Below are 24042 nucleotides of genomic sequence, written 5' to 3' on the forward strand. Positions count from 1 at the left end.
GCATCATGCATGGCACAGCCCCAACATGGCCACAACCTGCTCTTTAAACAGTATCAGAACTCAGGTCCTCATAGGTGTGCAGCAAGCTCTTCTTATCCATGGAGCCATCTCTCCAGGCCCCAATCCATTTATTGAGCCATTCAACTTTCATCTGTCCACTCCAGATACCCCATCCATCCATCCATCCATCCATCCATCCATCCATCCATCCATCCATCTCCTCATCCATTGTGAACTAACCAGGAACCTTACCTGTCCACTACAGCCCCTGGGCCAACAGCATCAGCATGTTAAAAAGGCAGATTTTTGACCCAATCCACACCTATAAATATCAAAAGAATCTAAGAAGAGAGCCCAGCGCACTGTGGGGGCCCACAGGTGATGTGGGTTCATGTTAAGATTTGAAAGCTCCTGACTAGTCTCTCCTCCCCTTTGTCAGCCTCACATCTCAGCGCCCCTCAGGGTGCTTTGTGTGGGCCCCACTTCCCTACCTACACTTTTAAATAAACGCTCTGTTGAGACGGAACTCCCATAACATATAATTTGCCCCTTTTGAAGCGTACAATCGCATGGATTTTAGGATATTCACAGTTATGCAACCGTTACTGCAGCCTGTTTTAGAATGCTTTCCTCTCTCCCGAAAGACACCCTAGGCCCATTAGCCCTCCTCCTTGCTCTCTCACCTTCACAGCTGTAGACAGCCACTAATCTACTTTGTCTCCATACATTTTCCTTGTCTGACATATGGTCCTTTCTGACTAGCCAGCTTCTCCCATTTAACAAAATTCTGCTGTTTTTAGAGTGAGAAATATGTATGCAAAAAGCACTAAAGATGCATATGGACCACTTATAGAAGGGTAAAGTGACTTCTCACAAATTTATCACCCGGCTAATACGCAGAAGGCTGCCATGGCCTTAAAAGGTCCCTTCGTATGAGAAATAGCTGATTCCGTCTCCTAGGCTCATCAACCTTTCTCTCTTGCTTTGATTGTCTGTGTACGGAAGCCAGGAGCAACATGCTCTTCTGTTGTATTGGACGGGACTCCATCCATGCGTATGCATCTGCCTTCTGCCTTCTGCCTTCTGCCCAACAGGACTTGGCTCTGGGTAGCTACATTTTGTTTCCATTCCTGAATGCATCCCACTGTGTGATCAGACCACAAATTATATAGTGTATATAGATAAGCTGGCTTGGTATAATAACTCTGTTGTAAGCATTCTCATACATGTCTTCTGGTCACAAGGACAGGGGTTCCTCTAAATTATATACCTAGGGGTGGGAGGGAGTCTCAGAGCAGAAGCGATTACGCCAAATTACACTCCCAACGGCATGGGATGAGAATTCCTTTTGCTCTCTGTTCTCACCAGTACTTGATGCTGCCAGGGATTTAATGTTGCCATGCTACTGGATGTGGAAAGCCATCTCATGTGACTGCAATGTGCTCTTTCTCACTATAGACAAAGGTTGAGCATCTGCGTACACAGGTCATCTTCCCTTACCCTCCCTCCAGCTTTTCCTCCAGTGTATAATCATTTGGCTCTATCTTTCTTAGTGCTTTATACATCAAATCTTCTGTCAGATCTGTGTATCGTGCACTTATCACTCCCTTTAAAATATAGACTAGCCACCCCCTTTCTGTTTTGTTGTTTGAGATAGGGTTTCTAGATGCCCAGGCTGGCCCCAAACTCACGATGTAACTGAGAATGGCCTTGAATTTCTGATCTTCCTTACTCTACTTTCTTTTTCTTTCTTTCTTTCTTTCTTTCCTTCCTCCCTCCCTCTCTTCTCTTCTTTCTTTCTTTCTTTCTTTCTTTCTTTCTTTCTTTCTCTCTTTCTAAGATTTAGTTATTTGCAAGACACTGTAGCTGTCTTCAGACACACCAGAAGAGGGCATCGGATCCCATTATAGATGGTTGTGAGCCACCATGTGGTTGCTGGGATTTGAACTCAGGACCTCCGGAAGAGCAGTCAGTGCTCTTAGTCACTGAGCCCCCTTACTCGACTTCCTGACTGCTAGATTCACATTCATGTGCCATAAGACCCTTTATGTGGTACTGATGGCCAAAGCTAGGGCTTCTAGAATGTGAGGTAGAGTTGGTACACGCCTAGGAGCTACACCCCTAGCCCTACACGTATCTACTGAAAGGATTGTTTAAGTCTTTTGCTTATCACATTTTTTTATTATGTCTGCTTATTGTGCGCGCCCATACACACACACACACACACACACACACACACACACACACACATACACACACACACACACACACACACACACACACATATGAATGTACATTTGTATAAGTGAAGTCAGAGACAACATGGGGGAGTTGGTTCTGGGTCCTGGGGCTCAGGTTGTCAGGCTCAGTGGAAAAGCGCCTTTATGAACAATGCATCTTAGAGGTCAGAGGTCCCTAGAGGTTTTTCTTATTATCTTGGGTTTTTTTTTGGGGGGGGGGGTATGACTTTGAACTCAAGATCCTCCTGCCTAAGCCAGGTGCCAGACGGGAGAGCAGGTGTGCCACAGTTTGCACACATGCATGTGGATAGGAGAGAACAGCTTTTGGGAGTTGGTTCTCCCCTTCACATTCCAGAAACTGAACTCAAATCATTAGGCTTGGTGCAAAGCGTCCTTACCCACAGGTCCTTCTCATTGGTCTTGACTTAGTTTCTGTATGTTGTGTAAGGGGAGGGGTTGAAATTCATTGTTTCTAGATAGACAGCCAACTCAACACTATTTGCTGAGAAACATTTGATTTCTGCATTGAATTACTTTGGCACCATACCTAAAGGTTAATTAGACATATATTGTGGTCTCTTTCTAAAATTTCTTATCCTATCTCTCTCCCTTTTAAGGTTATTTTTATAGTTTTGGTTTTTTTGGGGGGGGGTTGTTTATTTAATTATGTGTCTGTGTCTATGAAACCAGAAGAGGGCATCAGGTCCCCTGTAGCTGGAGCTTCCGACTGTTAAGAACCATCTGACATAGAATGGAACCAGGACAAGCAGGAAGTTCTCTTAACACTGAGCTGTTTCCCCTGCTCTGTCTGTCTGTCTGTCTGTCTGTCTGTCTGTATTGTTTGAGTTTTTGTTTGTTTTGAAGACAGGGTTTCTCTGTGTACCCCTGGCTGGCCTTGAACTCACAGAGATCCTCCTGCCTCTGCATCCCAAGTGCTGGGATTAAACACATGCTCTACCACCACCACCACCCTTTTTAATCTTTTGAGATGTCATTTTTTTTTTAAATTTAGGTCAAATCCAATTTTTCCCCTATGGTGTCATATCTCAAGAACTTGGCCTTACCTTAGGATATAAAATTGTTTCTCCTATTTTTTTCCTTCAAAAATGTTTGGAGGGTTTGTGTATCTAGTTCGATGACTTATTTTGAATCAACCTACACACACATTTTGTGGTGTTCACCTACTGTCTTAGTTAGGGTTTTACTGCTGTGAACAGACACCATGGCCAAGGAAACTCTTATAAAGGACAACATTTAATTGGGGCTGGCTTACAGGTTCAGAGGTTCAGTCCATTATCAGGAAGGCGGGAGCATGGCAGTATCCAGGCAGGCTTGGTGCAGGAGGAGCTGAGAGTTCTACATCTTCATCTGAAGGCTGCTAGCAGAATACTCACTGGCAGGCAGCTAGGATGAGGTACTTAAAACCTACACCCACAGTGACTCCAAAAAGGCTACAACGTCTAATAGTGCCACTCCCTGGACCAAGCATATACAAACCATGACATTTCACTCCCCAGCCCCCATAGGCTTGTATAAACATGAGAGTCCATATCTAGCCATAGCATAATAAAAATATATATTTAGTCTAGTTTCCAGAGTCCCCATAGTCTATAGCAGTCTCAACAATGTTAAAAGTCCAAAGTTCAAATTCTCTTCTAAGATCCATCCAATCACTTAACTGTAATTCCCCAAATCAAGACAGAAAACCAGGAGGGCAAACTCCAAACTCTGCATCTCCATGTCTGATGTCAAAGCTGTCTTCAGATCTCCACCTCCTTTTTCATGTTTGTTGACTGCAACAAACTTCTTTTTCTGGGCTGGTTCCACTCCCTGTTAGCAGTGTTCCTCAGGAGATATCCTATGGCTATGGCAACTCGAAAATCTTGGGGTCTCCAAGGCAACTTCAATGTTAAAGCTTCTTGCTTCAATGTTTGGGATCCACACATGATCTTCTGGGCTCCTTCATAGGGTTGGTGTCACTTCTCCAGCTCTGCCCTCTGTAGCACTCTAAGCTCAGGGTGATCCACTCCACTGCTGCTGCTGTTCATGGTGATCATCCCATGGTACTGGCATCTCCAATACACTGGAGTCTTCCGCTGCAACTAGGCTTCACCAGTAGCCTCTCATAGGCTCTCTTCATGGTGCCAAGCCTCACATCCTTTGCCTGACTCCTTCAGTCCTAAGCCATCAATTGCAGCTGAGGCTGCACTTTCACCAATGGCCTTCTATGGCCTCTCACAGTGCCCAGCCTCAGCTGCTCTTCATGGCCCCTTCATGCCTTCAAAACCTGTACCACCTGGGTGACTCTTACACATTACCAAGTACAGCTGCAGCAGGAGGTACAACCTTGGCTATCTCTGGAACACAACTTCTTTGTGCTCTCAGAAAACGCTTCCCAGATTACACCTCACTGATGCTGGTCTCTTTTTAATCACCACTAATTTCTTAGCTCCAGCTAACCAGCATCGATTGTGCCAGTAGTCGATTTTATTCTGGACTCTAAAGTCAGAGCCACATGGGTGAAGCTGCTGTGCTCTGCTGTTTGTAGGAGCTGGAACATGGCCCCCTTGTTCTATTACATTATCATTAGCTTCCTCCTTTCCAATTCCTTCACGGCCTAAGCTGGCTGCCTTGGCTCTGTAGACTAACCTTGAACTCAGAGATCTGTATGCCTGTCTTTTGGGATTAAAGGTGTGTGCCAAATCCCTGGATTTAAGTTTTTTCTTCACCTAAAACTTGTTCTGTCCCAGGATGACCTTGAACTCAGAGATCTGCTTGGCTTTATCTTCATGGCGGTGTGTACCACCGTGCCTGGATCTAAATTTAGCTGGATAGGGTCTTGCCCCAAAGTCCCACTCCCTTAATCTGCACTCTCCTAGAGCATAGGATTCAGCTCCATTCTGCTTCCCGGAGCCCCTTTAATACTTAAACCATATATTTTATATCTTTCCTTTCTCGGCTTGCTCCTTTTCACTAAAATGCTCTTCGTAAGAGTGGATTTTAATAACCACACAACAGAATTTATACCAGGCTGTTTTGAGACTTCCTTTTTCAAAGCAATTAATCTAAATCTCTTCACCTTAGCCTCAGGCAGACTCTTTGGCCAATGGCAAAGCAGTCACATTCTTCACCAAAATACCACAAAAATAGTTTCTAAGCCACATACTGAAATTCTTTTCTAGTAAAACCTCTTGGGCCGGGTCTGCCTAGTTCAAATCACTCTCAGTAATAAAGTCTTCCACATTCCATATTCCTACTAGGATAGCCCATTAAGCCCCACTTAAGACATTCCATGGCGTCCCAAATCCACATTCTTCCAAACGAAAGCATGGTGAGGCTTATCGAAGTGATACCCCAGTCCAACTTTTGTCAGGCAGCCAGGATGAGGGACTTAAAGCCCATACACCCACAGTGATGTACCTACTCCAACAGGGCCACACCTTCTAGTAGTGCCACTTCCTGGGCCAAATGTATACAAACCACGATATTTACTGTCTGTTTACAGCATTATCCTTACCTTGACTGACTAGCTTTATGTTCTGAGGTAAAGAACTCTTCTGTGCCTTCTTCTGGGGCTGCCACAAATGGGGTTCCCAATTCCCCTTGGTTCTCTTCTAGTTAACGTTTTCTCCCTGGCCCCCTTTTCCCCATTAATTTACTTGTTTATTCACTTTCCATCCCAATCGCAGCCCCTCCTCACACAGCCCACCCCTACCCCCCTTTGACTCTGTCTTTCCATTTCATTTTGGTCACTTGAGAAATTCTTACGCCTCAGTGAATTGTCTAAGTAAGTAAATGTCACTCTGGGGCTTCCCAAAGTTGTCTTTCTCAGGTGTTTTTGCTTTTTCTTGGCTGTTTGCCGAGCTCACATTTCATCCTCAGAGCCCTGCTTCCTTGGGGAGTGAACTTTTCTCCAAGACCTCCTCCCAGCAAGCCTTGTTTCCTGCTGTGGCTCTTGCTTTCTGTTGTCTTTGCTCCTCAGAGCTTCCATGGAAGCCAGATTGCTTTTGCAGTCCTTATGTGTATTTTGAGTCTATAGGTTATCTCTGTCTCCCCAATTGCTGGAAATGGACTTATTTTCCATCTCATTGCATTTGGAAGTTCTCTAAGAAGAACAGAAGAAAGTTGGCATCTTGGATCCTGGGCTCGTACTCAGAACCTAAGTTGTGGACCTCTTTTTATTGATTGTGAAGCCTATTCATGCCCCTATTTTTAAGTCTCTTGTCCATATCTTTCATACTGGCTCTCTCCAGGCTACATCTGGAAACTTCTAGATCCTTTCAGAAAGGCCTGTCCGTGCCCGCCTTCCGCCACTTTGTTCTTCTCAGCGGCATGTTCAACGGCCGCACACTCTGCACTGCAAACACTGGCTTTGTCCTTTTTGTCCTCACTGTTTTTTTCTGTGCACAGGATACAAATGGCCAACTGTATTCTTAACAATAAAAAATATTTGTAGTTAGCACAAGTTCAACACCAGCCATAGCCCTAGGACAGAAAGAAAGACAGCGGGTGGCTTTCTCTACCATCCTGTTGAGCAGGGCAGTGCTATTTTTCAATTTGTTTTTTAAAGTAAAAATCTGATTCAAGAAGAACATACTCTTGGAAAAACCACACAAAGCACAGAGTTCAGTGACCAATCCTGGGGTAAGCACACCAAACAATAGCACTCAGATGACAAAGGTGATGCAGTATGGACACCCTAGTGGCCTGTGCGTGTACCCACCAAGGGCCACTGTACTCCTAACCTCCATCTCTTCCTTCCATATTAAAGAACATGTATTACACATATTTTTTGAAAGGCTTTACCTTCTTCATCAGTTTGCAAAATGTGGCCGCAGATCAACATATCCTTGGATATAGCTGAAACTTATGTTCACTGCCGTGTACTTAGTATTCTGCTGTGTGAATATAGTCAGCCATGTGTAAGCATGTAGACAACCAGATTTAACTAACCGGGCATCAAAAACACTAAAACAAACCAGGTGTTGTAGTGCAGGCCTTTGGTCCCAACATGTTGGAGGCAAACAATTCAGGTGAATTGTTTGAGGCCAGACTGGTCTCCATAGAGCGTTCTGGGACAGCCAGGGCTATGTAGAGAGATCCTGTAGACCAGATAGATAGATAGATAGATAGATAGATAGATAGATAGATAGATAGATAGAGTAGAGATAGATAGATAGATAGATAGATAGATAGATAGATAGATAGATAGATAGATGGATGACAGATAGAGAGATAGAATGAACCAGCAATGTATACACAAGTATTTTTTTTTTTTGGAGCTGGGGACCGAACCCAGGGCCTTGCGCTTCCTAGGCAAGCGCTCTACCACTGAGCTAAATCCCCAACCCCTTATACACAAGTATTACAATGTATGTATACCATGTATAATTATAATGTATACATAAGAAACATTACCTGAGACAAAGAAATTGAAAAATACCAAAACAAGAGCTGGTTTGGCATTCGGAAGGGAGGGCTTGCTGTGCCAGCCTGAGGATTGGAATTTGTATTATAGTTCCCCTATAAGAAGCCTGCAACCTGAGGTTGGAGTGGAGACAGGAGGATCATTGGGCCTGGTTGGTTGCCACCTAGCCAAGTAAATTGAGCTCTTCCGGGAGAGATGGCTCAGTAGTTAAGAGCATTGGATGCGGGGCTGGGGATTTAGCTCAGTGGTAGAGCGCTTACCTAGGAAGCGCAAGGCCCTGGGTTCGGTCCCCAGCTCCGAAAAAAAAAAGAACCAAAAAAAAAAAAAAAAAAAAAAAGAGCATTGGATGCTCTGTCTTCCAGAGGACCTTGGCTTAGGTTCCCAGCACCCATATGGTGGCTCACAACCATCTATAACTTCAATTTCTGGGGACTGGGTGCTCTCTTCTAGGCCCCGCAGGAATCCAGCACAAATGTGATACACAGACAAGCACAATAAAATAATTAACAAGACAAGCTCCAGGTTTTAGGACAGCCCTTGCCTCAAAGGAACAGGCAGAAAATAAAAGAAGACATTTGGGACTCATATTTGGCACTCTCCTCTGAACTCCCCATGCTGTGCACAAGCACCAGACTCATACGTGCTCTGCACAGACTGAGATTGCATACACACACACACACACACACACACACACACACAGAGATGTGCATTTGTGCACATGTACTCACACATGAACCCGCATCTATGCTGAACATGTGCAGATTGTTGTTCTTGTCACTGTCCTGTAAAGAATGTCACATAGCAGAGTAACAGGTATTTGCATAGAATCTGCCCTGCTTGGGGTAATAATAAACACTCTGCAGATCATGAGTATAGGGACGTGAAGGGAGATCCTATGCAAATGCTATGTGTTTATTATAAGGGACTTATCGGGTGTGGATTTTGATAACACAGGGTGTCCTCAAACCAGTCCCTCGACAGCCCTAAGGGATGGCTGATTACCATAATTCTAATGTGGAGGGCATGTTAGCGTTTTCCAACCTTTTCCCATTCCAATCACAGCTGCTATACAAGCCTTCTCTTCACATCTCTTAGTAAGGCGGTATTCGCCTCCCCGTGGAGTATTTACAGCAGAACCGGAATTGCTGGGTTAGGGGACGCATGTGTCATTTTTAAACTGCTAATTTTCTCTCCATGTTGTGGGAATTCTTTGAGGTCTGGCTCAAATTTCATTCTCCAGGGAAATCTGTCTGTCCCTTACTCCAGCGACCTGGCTCCTGCCAAGGAGCCACATCCAACCTGCTTGTCTGGCACCCTTCAGACTTCAGTAGTAGCTTGTCTCAGGATGCTAAGCTGAGTTATCTGACCCCACCACCGAGAGTCATAGGGGAGATGGGCAGGTGTCCTCACTGTCCCCTTGTGGGTGATGGGCCATCTCTTCTTCATCCTGACCCTGAGAGCAGAGGTTTTTGGGTATCCGCATTTCATTCTCGGTCTGACATTACCTTGTCCAAGAAACTGGGTGGCTTAAAATGGCGACTCTGGAGTGGAGAGATGGCTCGGTGGGCAGAAGTGGTCACTGTGCAGGCCTGGTGATCTGAGATCAAATCCCAGAACCTGCTTGGTGGAAGGAGAGAGAACTGACTCCTGAGAGTAGTCCTCCAACCTTCACCCTCACACACATGGGAAGGCCTGCGCTCACACACACAAACCACGCAAGCTTGAGTAACGAAAAGAAGAATGTTAATTTTAAAAGTTTAAAATAAGACAACAGGAGGCTATGGTGGCACACACCTTTAACCCTAACACTCAGGAGGATTAGGCAGACAACAGTTGTCTGTGTTGAGGCCAGCCTGGTCTACAGAGTGGGTTCCAAGACAGCCAGGGCTACATAGAGAAACCCTATCTCAAAAGTAAAACAATAATAACAAAAAGATAATAAGGAGGTGGAAGTTGGAAGTGAGGGAGGCACGGTTGGTTCTCCAGGACAGTGCTAAGGGCAATCCTTGGAGTTCTTCATCTTGCAGATGAGTCATTCTGTTCCCTTGATTTTTCCTGATGATCCTGGGCCTTCACAGGGACACTATCTTTCTGTCTGCCTCTCAGTCATATTGGCTGAAGGACCCACCCTACCCCACAATGAATGGCCTCCCGTCAACTAATCATATCATCAGTGATCCTATTTCCATGTTAGATGGTATATTGAAGCAGCAGGGTTAGGACCTCAATGTATCTTTCAGGATTCACAGAACATAGGGTGTCCTGCTAACCTGTCCACAGTGGGTAGAGCCCAGCTTTCTGCTGTATTCCCATGCCATAGAAGCTCATCAACTTTTCAAGGTTTGGGTATTGTCCTACTGGGTTTTCTTCTGCTTAAATATTTTGAGCACTTGTGATTGTTTCTTTGAGGCCAACACAGCAGGGAATTGCAGAAAAAGATTACTGTAGGGAAGGTGGCTCTTGTTGCTATGCCAGTTCCCAGCACCCACATCAGCACCAACCTGATTCCCTACCTGTAAACCAGGGGCTTTGGAAAACCACATGACACACTGAACACAGTATATACCCGGTAGGAACCCGCCATGTTCAAGTGCCCACTCTTGCTTTGAGCTTGAGTACCCACTTGGCATGGTTAGCCGATCCTTGAGAACCAAGGTAGCCCAGGAGCAATTCTTTAGGAGACAGTGGTTAGGACCTTCTAGTTTGGTTCCTCACATATCCCACCTCCCTCCATCCTATATCTCTGTGTCTCAGGGACTAGCTACCATTATGTGCCCTGGTACAACACGAAGCCCGTGGTAGCTGTGACTTCCAACTGGGAGGATGTCAGCTTCCGGATGAACTGCCTTAACCTCCTTCACGTCACCCGGGATCGCCTGGTAAGTGTGCAGGAGGGAGCTGGGGTAGCTGGGAGGCTGAGGAACGTATATCACGGTACTAGGAAACCAGTCACACCCCTCATATGTCTACAGCATGATATTGGGACCCCCACACCACTCAGAAGTATGCCAGATACAGCATCGGGCACTGAAGTCACAGTGATCGATAAACAGATTTGTCCTCAGTGGCTGCAGAGGTCAGAGATGCAGTTACTGTGCAGTGCAACTAGGGTTGCCATGGAAATACAGGAGCCAAGAGATTTAGGATCAGAGAGATGGGGATGGAGAGGGGAAAGAGCACAGTTAGGAGGTGGTTAAGAGGGCAGTAGGGCTTTGAAAAATTCATAGGCAGTTTTGGGGATGGGAGCACAAAGCTAATAATATGTATGAAGTCACAGAGATGCACAGTGTTTGAAGCCATGAGAGGAACTAGGGCCACAGAAGTACTGCGGAAATCAGAGGGGCTAGGAGGGGCCACATCACAAAGAGCTTTAGATTCTTGTCAAAGAGCACAGGTCTCAAAAGGCCTATGTGTATAGCACCTCCCTCGTCATGCCATTCTACTGTTTGCGGGTGGGCATCTGCACATGTCCATCCCCCATTTCCTCTGTTGGATATGGGAAGTCGGGAAGACAGGGTGTTCTAGCTTTGCTAGGGCATGGGGCAGTCTGGAACTGACATCACCAGATTACTGGCCTATCAGTCTTTCAGCCTATCTCAGAGAGCTCCAGGCTGAGGCCTGTTCTTTCCCTCTCTCTCTCTCAATGGGCAGAAAACCAACCTGGACATCCTGAAATCCATACGGAACCCCAGGGATCCAGCTCTGCTCCAACAGTGGGAGAAACTGCTGAAGGATCTGCAGGAGGACTGCCGGTAGGAATGAGTACCCTGGCTGAGGTTGGCTTGGGCTGAGCTGGGTGAGGCTCGGACTAGAAACCGGAGGCTCTACGGAGTGCCCAGTGAACCCTTACCCCACAGGAACACTTCTCAGATCTCCCTTAGCTTGAACCCACACGTGGCTACTTTTTCGGCCCATGTGGAACATTCCTGAACTCCAGTCCAGTACAGACTTTGTGGCTCCATGCCCACACTAGAGGTCTGTAGCACATGGACAGATCTCCGTTGCCTAGAACAGCCCACACTATTACCATGCCACGCCTCTCGCACCACGCCTCTTGCCTTTGTTCATTACATCCAGTATGCTGTTTCAAGTTCACTGGGAAGCCTCTCCGTGCCCAAACCCCCACTTCCCCCAATGGTTAGGTTAGGCTCTTCTCTAGAAGAGGAAAACTTCTACCCACAAGAAGTCTTTGGGAACCAACCTAGCATCCACAGGGCTTCAAGGGGGGAAGAGGGCAGCGTGAGAGTCTAAGTCAGGCTTACAGAAAGCTAGCTTCCTAGGGAGAGAGCTAAGCATCTCTCTCCCAGGTCAGGCCAGCCATGGGTCCGGTAGATGCTTCAGGCTAGAAAGGAAACATTGGCCTGCAGTAGGACCGTGTACACATACCTTCCTCCTAACCTGTCCCGGCCTCAGGGGCCCTCTGCCTTGTATGACTGATCAGCCCAGAGCTAACAACTTAGACAAGAATAAATGGAAGCTTCGCAGCTATCTCCTGCAGCAACTTGAGCAAAGGGCCAAGGAAGCCAAGCCAGTGAACATGGTGGGCACAGCAGAGGACTGGTTGCGCCGTCTCAACACTGTGATCCCTGAGGTGGGCACTGGCTGCACTGGCTGGATGGTGATGGTGAGACCCAGAACTGGCCACACAGGTCCTGATGTTCTCCCACCTTGGCAGCCCCAGGAAAGCCTCCCGGATGTGCTGATCTGGTTGATGTCCGGGCAAAAACGAGTGGCCTATGCTCGGATACCCGCCCACACTGTCCTGTTCTCCACAGCAGGACCCATGAGCTCTGGCAAGTTCTGTGGGAAGATTCAGAACCTCCTCTTACAGGTGGGAAAGAAGGGGTGTCTTCCAGGGAAGATGTGGTCTCCCAATACACCAGAGAGAATCCCTGAGATTCCGCGAAAGCCATGTGGGGACCCCCCCCCCCGAAGCCCCTGAGGACATGGCCTACATGTTCTCTCCCTCATCCTGCATTAAGTAGAACTGAGCTCATACAGTCCCTAGAGGTAGGGAGGGGGCTGCACCTCTCTGGGTGTGAGCTGCTGCCCAGCCCACATCCGTGGTAAATGCTCCTCAAATCCCCCACCCCCTTCATCACTCCCATGCCTACCACTTGGTCTAATACCTCATTATCTCTCCTTCGAACCACAACTGGATGACTTCCAGAACATTCTGTGAGTGTAAGATTTGGTATAGGCTCCTCAGATCAGAAGCTCCTATTCCCTCTCAGAGAAAATCCAGCCTGCCTGGCCTGCCCTAGACACCTGTATCAACCCTGTCAACAGACAAGCCACTCTGGGCCCTCCCAGATCCCAAATATGCCTGCTCTCTGCCCTTTCTACCAGCATGCAAAGCCCCTTTCCCCTTTTGTCCAGTACCTGACTGAATCCTGGCCTCAGTGTGTTCCTTGGGCCCATGGGCTTGGTGACACCCTCACTGGGATATGAGGACTGGCGTGCTTAGCAAAGTACTAGAGCATGGTGATGAAGCAGTAGGCAGTCGATGGCAGCTAGCATCACCAAAGCTACCATCATCACCTTCCTTCGGTTCCCCAGGCAGCCTTGCCTATTTTCCACACCCCTATCTTTTTTCTTTGCCTGCCCTTTCCCTCTGTGAATACCAGAGCAGAACTCAGTCACCTTTCAGTACTGGCAACCAGCCAAGAGCTCTGTAATATTGCAGACTCTTTGACTCCAGCACACAATTTGATGGGAGGGCCCTTGCTCCCAGGACTTGGTCAGAAGGGGTCGATGTGGCCCATTCCCTCACCCTCTTCCTCCCCCATGCCCCTCCTCCCCGGGGAGTGACACATCCCATGGGATTGATCTGCCTCTGGTTCAGTACCCAGAAGGGGAAGGACAGAACATACTCCCAGCCTACCTCCGGGTCTGCATGTGGCTTGGCAACGTCAAACACAGCAAGAATCTAAAGCTGCTTCAGCAGGGCACCATGGTGGTGTATGCAGAGACGGTGAGCAGACGGACAGACGTCCAAGGGCAGTTGGAGGTTGGGGTCGAAGGAGCCAAGGCAGAGAGCCCAAGGCAGGGAAGAGGAGGCCTGACAGAGGGACATGTGGTTCAGGAAGGAGGGTAGAGAGACAACATATTGGACCCAATGTGACAGAATTCTGTGAGGTGGCAGTGATGACAGCGGTTGTGGATGGTGCTAGTCTGGTGTCCCTGCTCACATATTCTAAGAAATGAATGTGTGGCCCTCTGATGCCTGGCCACACTGTTCCTGGTGGAAGTTCATTGAGAGCTTCTGCCTAGCTTTTTCAAGGCACGGGGACAGATCAGGGCTCCAAATTGTACGGAGTCTATTTGTCACCAAAGGGAACTTAGGACCCCTGCACACCCTTACCCAGATCTTCAGACCAGTCTGGAGGTCATGGGAGGTAGGGAGAGCCCAGGAAGTGTAAAAGGAACTTGAGATGGGGCTTCTGCTCACAGCACATCAGAGATTCGGGGGAACAGCTGGGCAGACTGCTCTGCTGAGGGCAAGGGGTAACCTTTGCTCTTTGGGTGAAATCTGGCTCAGGAAAGTATCTCTGCCAGCAACAGGAAGTAAGGGCTGAGTGTCAGACTATTGGCTATTGTGTAACCTCTTCTGGGAAGATGTGAACAAATGCCTGTCCACCTCAGACAGGTGACCCTTGACAGAGCAAAGAACCAGACACACACACACACACACACACACACATACTAGGGAAGAGAGATGACCATGAGCCTTGTAAGCTGCTCATGAACCCCAAAAAAAGAACAGGGGCCCACATCTTGCTAGTTTCCCATAGGTAGTCACAGCTGACCAGATTTCAGGACAACAATAGTGGTGTCATGTCTGGAAGACAGGAGTCCACAACACAGGCTTTTTTAAAAAGATTTATTTATTTATTTATTTATTATATGTAAGTACACTGTCACTGTCTTCAGACACACCAGAAGAAGGCATCAGATCCCATTACAGATGGTTGTAAGCCACCATGTGGTTGCTGGGATTGAACTCAGGACCTCTGGAAGAAAAGTCAGTGCTCTTAACCACTGAGCCATCTCTCCAGCCCAACACAGGCTTTTTAAGTTATAGAATTATAAGGGTTTTGTATGTGTGTTGGGGTATTGTTTGTTTGTTTGTTATTTTGATTTTAGTTAGTTAACATCTATACATAATCTCAGCTTCACTTGGGAAGCTTAGGCAGGAGTTCATGCCTGCCCCGGGCTACATAAGAAGTAACAGGCCAACCAGTGCTATGTTACAAAAGAAAAGTATTGCATTAAAACCATTGTTATGTTTTTAAGATGCATGTGTTGACAATATATCATAACACAGTCAGCTCCCTATGTCAACAGTATCTATATTACTGAACCAGCCATAGCTTTAAAATGCAGTTAAGTCTGTGATGGCTGCATATCTACTGTCTTAGGATTTTACTGCCGTGAACAGACACTATGACCAGAGCAACTCTTATAAAGGACAACATTTCATTGGAGCTGGTTTACAGGTTCAGAGGTTCAGTCCATTATCATCAAGGCAGGAGCATGGCAGCATCTAGGTAGGAATGGTGCAGGAGGAACTGAGAGTTCTACATCTTCATCTGAAGGCTGCTAGCAGAAAACTGACTTCCAGGGAGCTAAGATGAGGGTCTTAAAGCCCACGCCCACAGTGACACACCTACTCCAACAAGGTCACACCCATTCTAACAGGACCATACCCACTCCAACAAGGCCATATACCTTCTAATAGTGCCATTCCCTGGGACAAGCATGTTCAAACCACCACATATACCAAGCATGAATATACCTGTTTCCTTGTCACTGTGACCTTAACTACACACTAGAACAACTGCTAACATAGTGATGATGTTGGATTAGGTCTTATGACACATACAGATGATTTAAAGTGTATGTTACACATAGATACTAGGCCATTTTAAAGTGTAAGGGACTAGAGCATAGCTTGTGGTACCCAGGGACATTCTAGAACTAATTCCCTGAGATTGCCAAGGGACAGTTGTATCTAAGCAGTCCTGCATAAGATAGATGTAGAGGTAGATAGAAAGAGTTGTACGAGAAAAGACCTGGGGTAGCACAGAAGGATGACTGTATAGCAGGACTGGATTTTTCATGTCTGCATTTGACTAGGGAGTAGGCAGGTCACATTGAGGATGCAGACTTTAACCAGCCATCACACTACTTCTCTGATAGTTGAGCAACGTCAGGTAGTGTTGACTACTGAGTCTCAGTCTCCTAGATTCAGTAGAGCTATGACCCCATCTTGCCTGGCTACTACATTTCTAAAGGTTAGGGATCAAGTGTGTCAACATCCCCAATGCTAGGAGGTTGGTGAAGGAGGTATGGGCACTGACTGGGACTCTCCTTCCCCAGTATGAAAATCAAGCCAAGATCAAAGACGACTGGGGACAGCAAGGGCTATACTACTGCCCCAACTTCTCAGATGTCATGGGACGCAAGGCTCTCCCCAAGACAGACTTCAGGGCTCCCCCAGAATGGCATTGGAAGGCCGACTGGGTAATAGAGCCTCAGAGGAGGTAAGGACGGTGCAAGCCCTGACCATGTCTCACCTTCGAGGGCTAATCAGTGGGCCCCAAGCCACTGTTCTAGTCCCCGTGAGTGGGAATACATAGGGCCAACATCACTACCCAATACCCTGTCTGTGTGCCAGGCTCTGCCTTGCTCAAGGGAGGTGGGATGTCACATAGGGGTGCTTAGCTAGCAGAGACAACCCTGAGTGTTCAGACAGCTCTAGGAACCTGGGGTATCACTGCTTCCCAGACTCCTTCTGGACATAGACATCAACAAGAGCCAGGTTCTGGAAGAGGTGTACGAGAACCAGAGTCGCAACGCCACAGGTGCCTGGGTGCCTGCAGCTATCCCCAACACGGATGTGGTAGGTAGCTCCATTTTGCCCTAGGGTACACAGGGAATGGCAAGGACCAGATGGGAAGAGTCAGAAATTGGGGTAGCTCAGCAGCTAGAGCTCTGTCTGAGCCTTGTTCTACCTAAGCTGTGGGACCCCAGATAAGCATTCTAGCCCTGGATGCCCTCTTCTAGCACCGATAAAGGGGCTGTACTTGAGGATGGCAATCTGCAGATATTGTAAATAGGATGACAGGAAGAACCAGGCACTGTGGTACCTGCCTCACAGTGCAACTCTTCTGGGAGATGAGGCAGAAGGATCACTTGAACCCAGGAGTTAGAGTTTGACCCTGAGTTGTGTCCACGGTGCCCATATAAAAAGCCAGGCATGGCGGTACAGACTTATGATCCTAGCAGTGCAGAGGCAGACACAGGTAGGCCCCTATCGCTTGCTGGTCAGACAGCCTAACTTAGCAGGCCAAGCCCCAGATCCCAGTAGAAGACACTATCTCAAAACCTAAGGTGGATGGGCTTCTGAGCAACAAGAATGATAGCCAGTTTCCACATGCATGAACACGTGTGTGCACCAGCCCCAACTCCCACATGCACACACAATCACACACAATCTCTCTCACACACACACACATATACACACACACATTTTATCATGACAGAAATATTGTCTTCTCCATCGCTCTTGAGCACAGGAAAGATGGCTCCACTATATAAGAGCCAGCCTTTGGATTGTGTTTCATTTTAATGGAAGCTACAGGTCACTGAGTAGAACCATGCAAGTCTAACCAACCCCCAGTGCAGCAAGGAGAGAGCCATTCACCTCTCATAAAAGCGCCATGGTGGCTGCAGAAGGAGCAAGGTTTTCTGGTCTAGAGTGACTGGAGGGTCAACAATAGGTGTGTATGTGAAAATGAGCGAAGTTTCATCCACCTCATATGGACCTCCTTCATCCTCAACATCCTTACAGAATGGACAGCCTGTGGAAGCCCCGGAGAATGTGAAGTGTCCCCAAGGCTGGCACTTTAAGAAGAACTGGATTGTGGAGCTCAACCATGCAGTGGACAGTGAAGGTCAGTCTCCGGACAAGTCAGGCTTGCAGGCCTGGGAGCCTGAAGCATTCAAGTCTGGTTCTTCTGGAAGCTCTGAGTGGCCAAGCCCTCAGGCAGGGTGTGTCTGAATTTCTGGGGTTCCCAGCCTCTAGGGAATAGAGCCTCTGTCATTTCACAGATATAGACCCTAGTGTTGAGATGCAGCAGGCACCTCCCAAGGTCTGACCCCGAGCAAACCTGGTGGGTGGATGCATGGACACAAGCAATTGCTGCAGCCGGTTCCTGATGTCTATATTATACAATTCGAGCACACCTTCCTGGACAAGGGGACTCCTCTGTCACCAGGACCTGGCTTTCTAGGGCCCTTTCCTCAGGCATGTCAAAGCCCCCCAAGTCTGCAGGTTCAAGTGGACCCAGAAGCCATGATGCTGCCCCTGCAGGCTGGGAGTATGGAGTGGGGATCCCACCCTCCGGCCTGCCCCAGATCTGGAACTCGGTGGAAAAGACTTACCACTCGTGCCGCCGGCGACGGTGGGTGCGCGTGCGCTTTCGGAATCACAGGGAGGTGGGCCAGAAGCTGAGCCTGGAGGAGGAGACCCTCTCCTTCCTGCAGATGGTGAGGTGTTTGGAGCAAGGGTCCTGGTTGGGATGGGGGTGATTTGCGAAGCAGGGACAGGAGCACAATTCTGAGGTCCAACGTCCTTCCCTGCAGCAAGACCTCTCTGAGGAGGGAAAGGAGGGCTGGGAGTATGGCACATTCGGCTCTAGGTTCCACCTGGACCCTCAGCCCACAAGCCGGTTCCGTCGTCGCTGCTGGCACCGACAGCTGGCGCCCAACGAGGACAGGGGTGTAGCTCCCATATTCCTCCTGGAGGGATCTTTGGTAAGGCTTCCCCGGCTTGGGTGACATTTATTATTCCACATCCCAGAGGATCAGGGACACACATCCCTGATCGGGGCCCAACTTTGCAAGTTTGGCAGGTGACATCTGTACAGGGGTTGTGGATGGCTAGGGCCTGGAGAGGAGTCAGGGTGGCCTGAGAACTTACAGGGCCTTCTGGGTACAGGAAGTGGAGCAGAAAAAACAACCAAAGAAGGAAGTGGAGAGGACATGGGCGTGGCAGCACTGGAAGGACTGGAGGCGTGCCCCGGAGGACCCCCGGATCCCCACCATGCCTTTCATCTACTGCACCCTCAATAGTAAACAGCCTGAGAGTCCAGGGCCTGAGGGCAGGGAGTAGGGAGGAGCATATGAGGAGACTGGGGACAGGTAACGAATGAGACTTCTCTTTACCCAGAGCCTCACTACTACCAGCTTTTCTGTTACATCTACCAGGCCCGGAATCTGATGTACAACCAGGTCCTGACCTTTCAGGGTAGGAATGCCCCTTTGTCCTTCTGCCCTGTCTCCTATTCCTCAAGGCCTGGCGACATAAGACTGTGATGAGTATGTGACAAAGATGGAGACCCCCCCTCTCCCAAAAAAGCTTGTCTCAGTTGGGGTCGATACTCCTGTGATAAAATACCATGACCGAAAGGAACTTGGAAAGAAAGGGTTAATTTTCTAAAGCAGTGAGGGCAGGAACTCAAAGAGGCCAGGAACCTGGAGGCAGGAGCTGATACAGAAGTCATAGAACAGTGTTGTTTACTCCCTAGAACCCAGGACCACCAGCCCGGGGGATGGCCACACACACAATAGGTTTGATCTTCCCCCATAAATCACGAATTAAGAAAATGCCCAACGAGCTTGTCTACAGCCTAGTCTTATGGAAGCAGTCTCTCTCCTCTGCAGTTATTCTAGCTTGCATCAAGCTGACAAAACACTAGCCAGCACAAAGCTTATAACTGTCGTTTGGATGGGGGAAGACCCCCAAGCAAAAACTACAAACCCAGGGTGCTCTTGAGACATGACCCCAACGCCATGAAAGTCGGAGGGGAGGAGTTAAGGAACTCAGTGACTTCACTGAAATTGCTTAGTAGGCCTAGAAGAGGGAGGAGCTTGTATGACAGACTGGAAGAAGGGTAAAGCATGGGATGTTGAAGGAGAGTGATAAACTGGGCTGGAGAGAGAGTTCTGTGGTTAAGAGCACAGGCTACTCTCCCAGAGGCTCGGGGTTCAATTCTCAGCACTGAAATGGCTGCTCACAATTGTAACTCCAGTTCTAGGGGATCCAGTAGCCTCCCACAGATATATATGCAAGCAAAACACAAATGCACACAAAAGAAAAACAAATCGGATAGATAGAACCATAGAACCATTTAGGAGGTGAGTGGATTATTCCTCCTGTGTCCTGTTAATGGCACTGTTTATGGAAGATAAGCAATGGCTGGCAGGGATCTAGGATGTTTGCTGAGGTCTGTGTCCCTTGAGTATCACCAGCCATTTCAACGGACAGTCACTGCTGCTGTGGGCAGTCAGTAAGGAGAAAGCTTATCCTTAGACCTACCTCTTCCATCTCTGTGAAAGCCAGGCTGAACCACCATGGGCATGGCATTGCCATGGATGGAAGCAAAGGTTCCCCTGGCCTGTGGAGCAAGCACAGGATCTGCAGCTCCTCATTCTAGAAGGGCTGTACTTTACAAGAGCTAGCAGCCACTGGGGCTGCCTGTCCCGAGTCTCCTAGGTCTAACGGCTGCGTCTACAGAGGAAAGGAGAACCTCGTTTGGCAGTTTGGAGCTGTGACGTCCTGTCCTCCCTCCATGATCTAGAGTCTTTCATCCAAGTGGTCTTCCTGAACCACAGCTTGTGCACCCAGACCCTGAAAAGCTCTGCAGCTCCGACGTGGTCCCAGACGCTCATCTTCCAGCACCTTCTGCTGTTTGAAGACCCCAAAGATACCAGAGAGAACCCCCCACTTGTGGCACTAGAATTGTGGCAACATGACTCACGGGTACAGCAGGCTGTGTTTGAGGGAGGAAGACCTACCCCTCAGCCTTGCTTTGGGATAGAGGTGTATTTTAGAACAAGGTGTTGGTGTATTTAGCGAGGCTAATGTTCAGAGGCCGTGTATGTGTGTTACTGCAAGACCCCTTCCTCCTCAGAAGCCCATGCTGGTAGCCTACCTGGTCTTCTACATCCCATGAGCTCCCTTCTCTTCTAGGGAAACAAGATCTTGTGGGGACGGAGCATGTGGCCCCCAGTCGTCTGGCTGGGCCTCCAAGACTGGGTCTTTACCCCCCTGAGGTGGCACCCTCTTGTAAGAGAGTTGGGAGAGGAAGAGGGTGAGATCTTGGCATCCTGTGAGCTGATCTTAGAAACACGGGTACGATGGAAAGTTCAGGGCTCATGCCCATCCCTGCCCCACCTCCACCTGCAGGTTTCTCCAAACACCAGGACCCTCCCTTTCCCCTCATGAAAGGTCTGAGGCTCAGGATGGGTTTGGTGATGTCAACCTGGCCAACCTCCCACTTAAGTCTCCTCCAACTCTAACCCACAGATTCTGGGACACATTAGGTGGGGGTAGGAGCAGCAGCACCAGCTCCCAGGGCCTCATGCTCTGACTTCCCTCTCCTGCCCTCCAGAAGCTGAAAGAGTTACATCTGCCAATCCTAAGTGTCCCCTGTAAGAACGGGATTTACATGCTGCCCAAGAACATTCGGCCTAACATGAAAATGATGGCCATTGAGGTTTGTACAGATGAGGAGAGGTGAGCAGGGAGAAGCCTTTCCCAGAGCAACCTAGAGCTCTCGGTGGGGCTTTTCTGACAACCTGGCCCAAAGTTCACGAAGCCTAAGAACACATTCTCAAAAGAGAATCGAGGGCAGAGGCCTAAACAATATGGTGAGACAGGCAGCTGGCAGGAGACCTGGGACCCTCTTGTACTGACCCCTGTGCATCGGGGACTGGCTTCCTGGGGAAGAAATTGAGGCTCAGAGATGACATATTGCAGACAGAGTGATCAGAGACTAAGTGACAGACCACAATTTAAGTCCATCCCTGCTTGAGGCCAAATGGATGCCCCCACATTGGTTATTCTGTGCTGTGTTCGATTTGTCAGACAATAGTCAAGTAGTCCAGGAGCTAGTGACTCCTTAAGACCAACTGATGTGGTTTGGCCTCCATTCAGCCCCCAAGAAGGGTCTTGTGAAGAGTATAGAAATTTCTTTGTCAGTTGAGAGAGAAATTACAGGGTGCCAGGTCACTGGTTGGTCATGGAGCTGTCTGGATACAGCCAGTGCTAAGCTAAATGTCCTAAGGACTTTCAAAAGTCTGAGCACCATCTGCTACTATGGACCCTAGAGGCAGCCAGCCAGCCTCAGGACCTCAAAGTCTAAGAACTGTCTGGAGCCAGCAAGCCAGCAGTGAGCAGGTTTACCACTTACCAGTGTGGAGGGCAGGGCGGGCGTGGGGGCGGGGGGATGGTGAGTAGCAGATTCAGCAGTTGCTTAGATGACACTTTTTTTACAGAGAGAGCAGCCAGCAGCAAGTCTTGAGAACCAGCCTGTCCCCTCATAGGGCAGAGCAACCTGGGGGAGCCTCATTCCTAACCTTGCCATGCTTCCTGCCCCATGTCACTTCCAGTTACACACACACACACACACACACACACACACACACACACACGCGCGCGCGCGCGCGCGCGCGCTCGCCATAACTAAGAGGTGCTGTCTGCCCCTTGCCCTGGTTTTGACAGATCATGGCCTGGGGCCTTCGGAACATGAAGAATGTGCGTTACCCCCAGCTCTTGCTGGAATGTGGGGAAAAGTCCCTGAGGACAGAACCCATCAGCAACTTCCAGGAGAATCCCAACTTCCCTACATCTACCTTCTTCTTCACGGTGGTAAGAGGCCCTGGGTGGGGGCTAGACAGTCTCCATCCCTGGAAGGGCCTCACGTTCCCCTCTTTGGGCTTGTAGTTCATGCCTATGGAGGAGTCCCACGCACAGCCCCTGGTGGTGAAAGTACTGGACAACCAGGCATATGGCCAGCAGACTGTGGTCGGTCAAGCCAACATTGACTTCCTCCAGCCCTATTTCTGTGACCCCTGGTCTCTCAACTACACAACTGTAAAGCTGCCAAGTATGATCCTTTCTCCTGCCCTGTCTCTTCTCTCTCTAGTGGGACCATGCCCTTGTCTCTTCTCTCTCCAGGAAGTCCTCAAAAGCAGTAGGGTGGGACCCTGGCTCCTTTGTGGGGTTCGTGCCCCTCTGCCCTGGCTTCTCCTTTCCTGAGGCTCATGACTATGTTCTCTCCACAGCACTGTCTATTAAGAAGCCTAACACCGTGAGTAAGGGTCCTGGGCTACCTTCTCCCTTACCTTTTACGTGAACGACCTTATCCCTGTAGAGAGCTGTCTATTAAACTGTTCCCATGAGGGGGCTTAACTCATGGGCTTGGTCCTCAGTCAGGTCTACATGTGAGAATCACCTGAGTGGGGGCGGTGCTAGGAGGCAGTTCTGAGACAGGGCTGCATATATTTATGGCTGGTCTTGAATTTGTGACGTGGTAGGGGATAACCTTGAACTCCCAATTTTCTTGCCTCCTCCCAGGTACTGGGATTGCTGGTATTCATCCAGCGTACATCTGCTTTTATTATTGTGTTCATCTGTGTGTAGGGTTCATGTGGTGTGTGTGTGCGCGAGTGCATGCATGCGTGCATGCGTGCATGTATGTGTGTGTGCACGTGCACATAAGCCAGACATAACTCCACCTTGCTTTTTGAGACAGGGTCTCTCCCTGGCCTAGAAGTTGCTAATTAAGCTAGGCTAGCCAGTCAGCCCAAGGGATCCCTCTGTCTTCACCTCCCCAGCACCAGGATTGCTAACATATACCACCATTTTTACCGAGGTTCAAGAACTTTAGATTCTTACACTCAGGAGACTGTGATGGTTAACAGTGACTGTCAACTTGATAGGATCTAAGATCACCCAGGAGTCAAGCCTCTGGGCATGGCTGTGATGGTTATCTAGATGAGGGTAGTGGAGGTGGGAGGACACACAGTGAATCTATCTGGACAGCAGCATCCTGTGAGTTGGAGCCCCACAGGAAATCAAAAGGAGAGAACTGAGCAATGGCTTTGAGCACTGCTTCCCAAATCCATATGCAATGAGACCATCTGTCTCAGGCACCGGCCCTGTCTCTACCTCACCATGATATCTCGAGCCAGAATAATCCCTTCTTGTCAGGTATTTGATGACAGCATCAAGAAAACGAACACACACAAGCATTGTGTGGACTAAGACCTCCTTACCTGAGCCCCTGGCCCCAGAAGGATCCAGATAGAGTTGCCGGTTATTAAGATTTTGCCCCAAGTCTCTCTACCCCTAACATTTCATGATTATAGCTCTCAGACGAGAACGGCACATTCTAACACATAGCAATCCCTAAATGCCTTCAGATGCTGTCAGACATAGTGCTATGTGCCTGCATTCCAGCACTCAGGGAGACGGGGCAGGAGATTGCAGGTCTGAGGCAGCCTAAGCTACATAAGCAGGAC

At 48.6% G+C, this 24042-nt stretch overlaps 1 protein-coding gene across 2 annotated transcripts in view; it reads left to right on the plus strand.

Moving 5' to 3' along the window:
* Positions 1–24042, plus strand: part of Fer1l5 (fer-1-like family member 5) — a 54877-nt gene that overhangs the window by 23739 nt on the left and 7096 nt on the right. For both annotated transcript variants that reach the window (XM_087567595.1, NM_001431348.1), the window contains 18 exons: positions 10423–10547; positions 11320–11420; positions 12082–12259; positions 12344–12499; positions 13514–13642; positions 16051–16214; positions 16459–16573; positions 17525–17627; positions 18047–18222; positions 18319–18489; positions 18674–18806; positions 18905–18982; positions 20316–20497; positions 20708–20869; positions 21129–21233; positions 22241–22387; positions 22463–22625; positions 22804–22829. In XM_087567595.1, the coding sequence (XP_087423721.1) occupies positions 10423–10547; positions 11320–11420; positions 12082–12259; positions 12344–12499; positions 13514–13642; positions 16051–16214; positions 16459–16573; positions 17525–17627; positions 18047–18222; positions 18319–18489; positions 18674–18806; positions 18905–18982; positions 20316–20497; positions 20708–20869; positions 21129–21233; positions 22241–22387; positions 22463–22625; positions 22804–22829 (2414 nt within the window). The remainder of the gene's footprint in view (positions 1–10422; positions 10548–11319; positions 11421–12081; positions 12260–12343; positions 12500–13513; positions 13643–16050; positions 16215–16458; positions 16574–17524; positions 17628–18046; positions 18223–18318; positions 18490–18673; positions 18807–18904; positions 18983–20315; positions 20498–20707; positions 20870–21128; positions 21234–22240; positions 22388–22462; positions 22626–22803; positions 22830–24042) is intronic.

This window comes from Rattus norvegicus, chromosome 9 (genome assembly GCF_021556685.1).
Source record: "Rattus norvegicus strain SHRSP/BbbUtx chromosome 9, alternate assembly SHRSP_T2T, whole genome shotgun sequence".
NCBI lineage: Eukaryota > Metazoa > Chordata > Mammalia > Rodentia > Muridae > Rattus > Rattus norvegicus.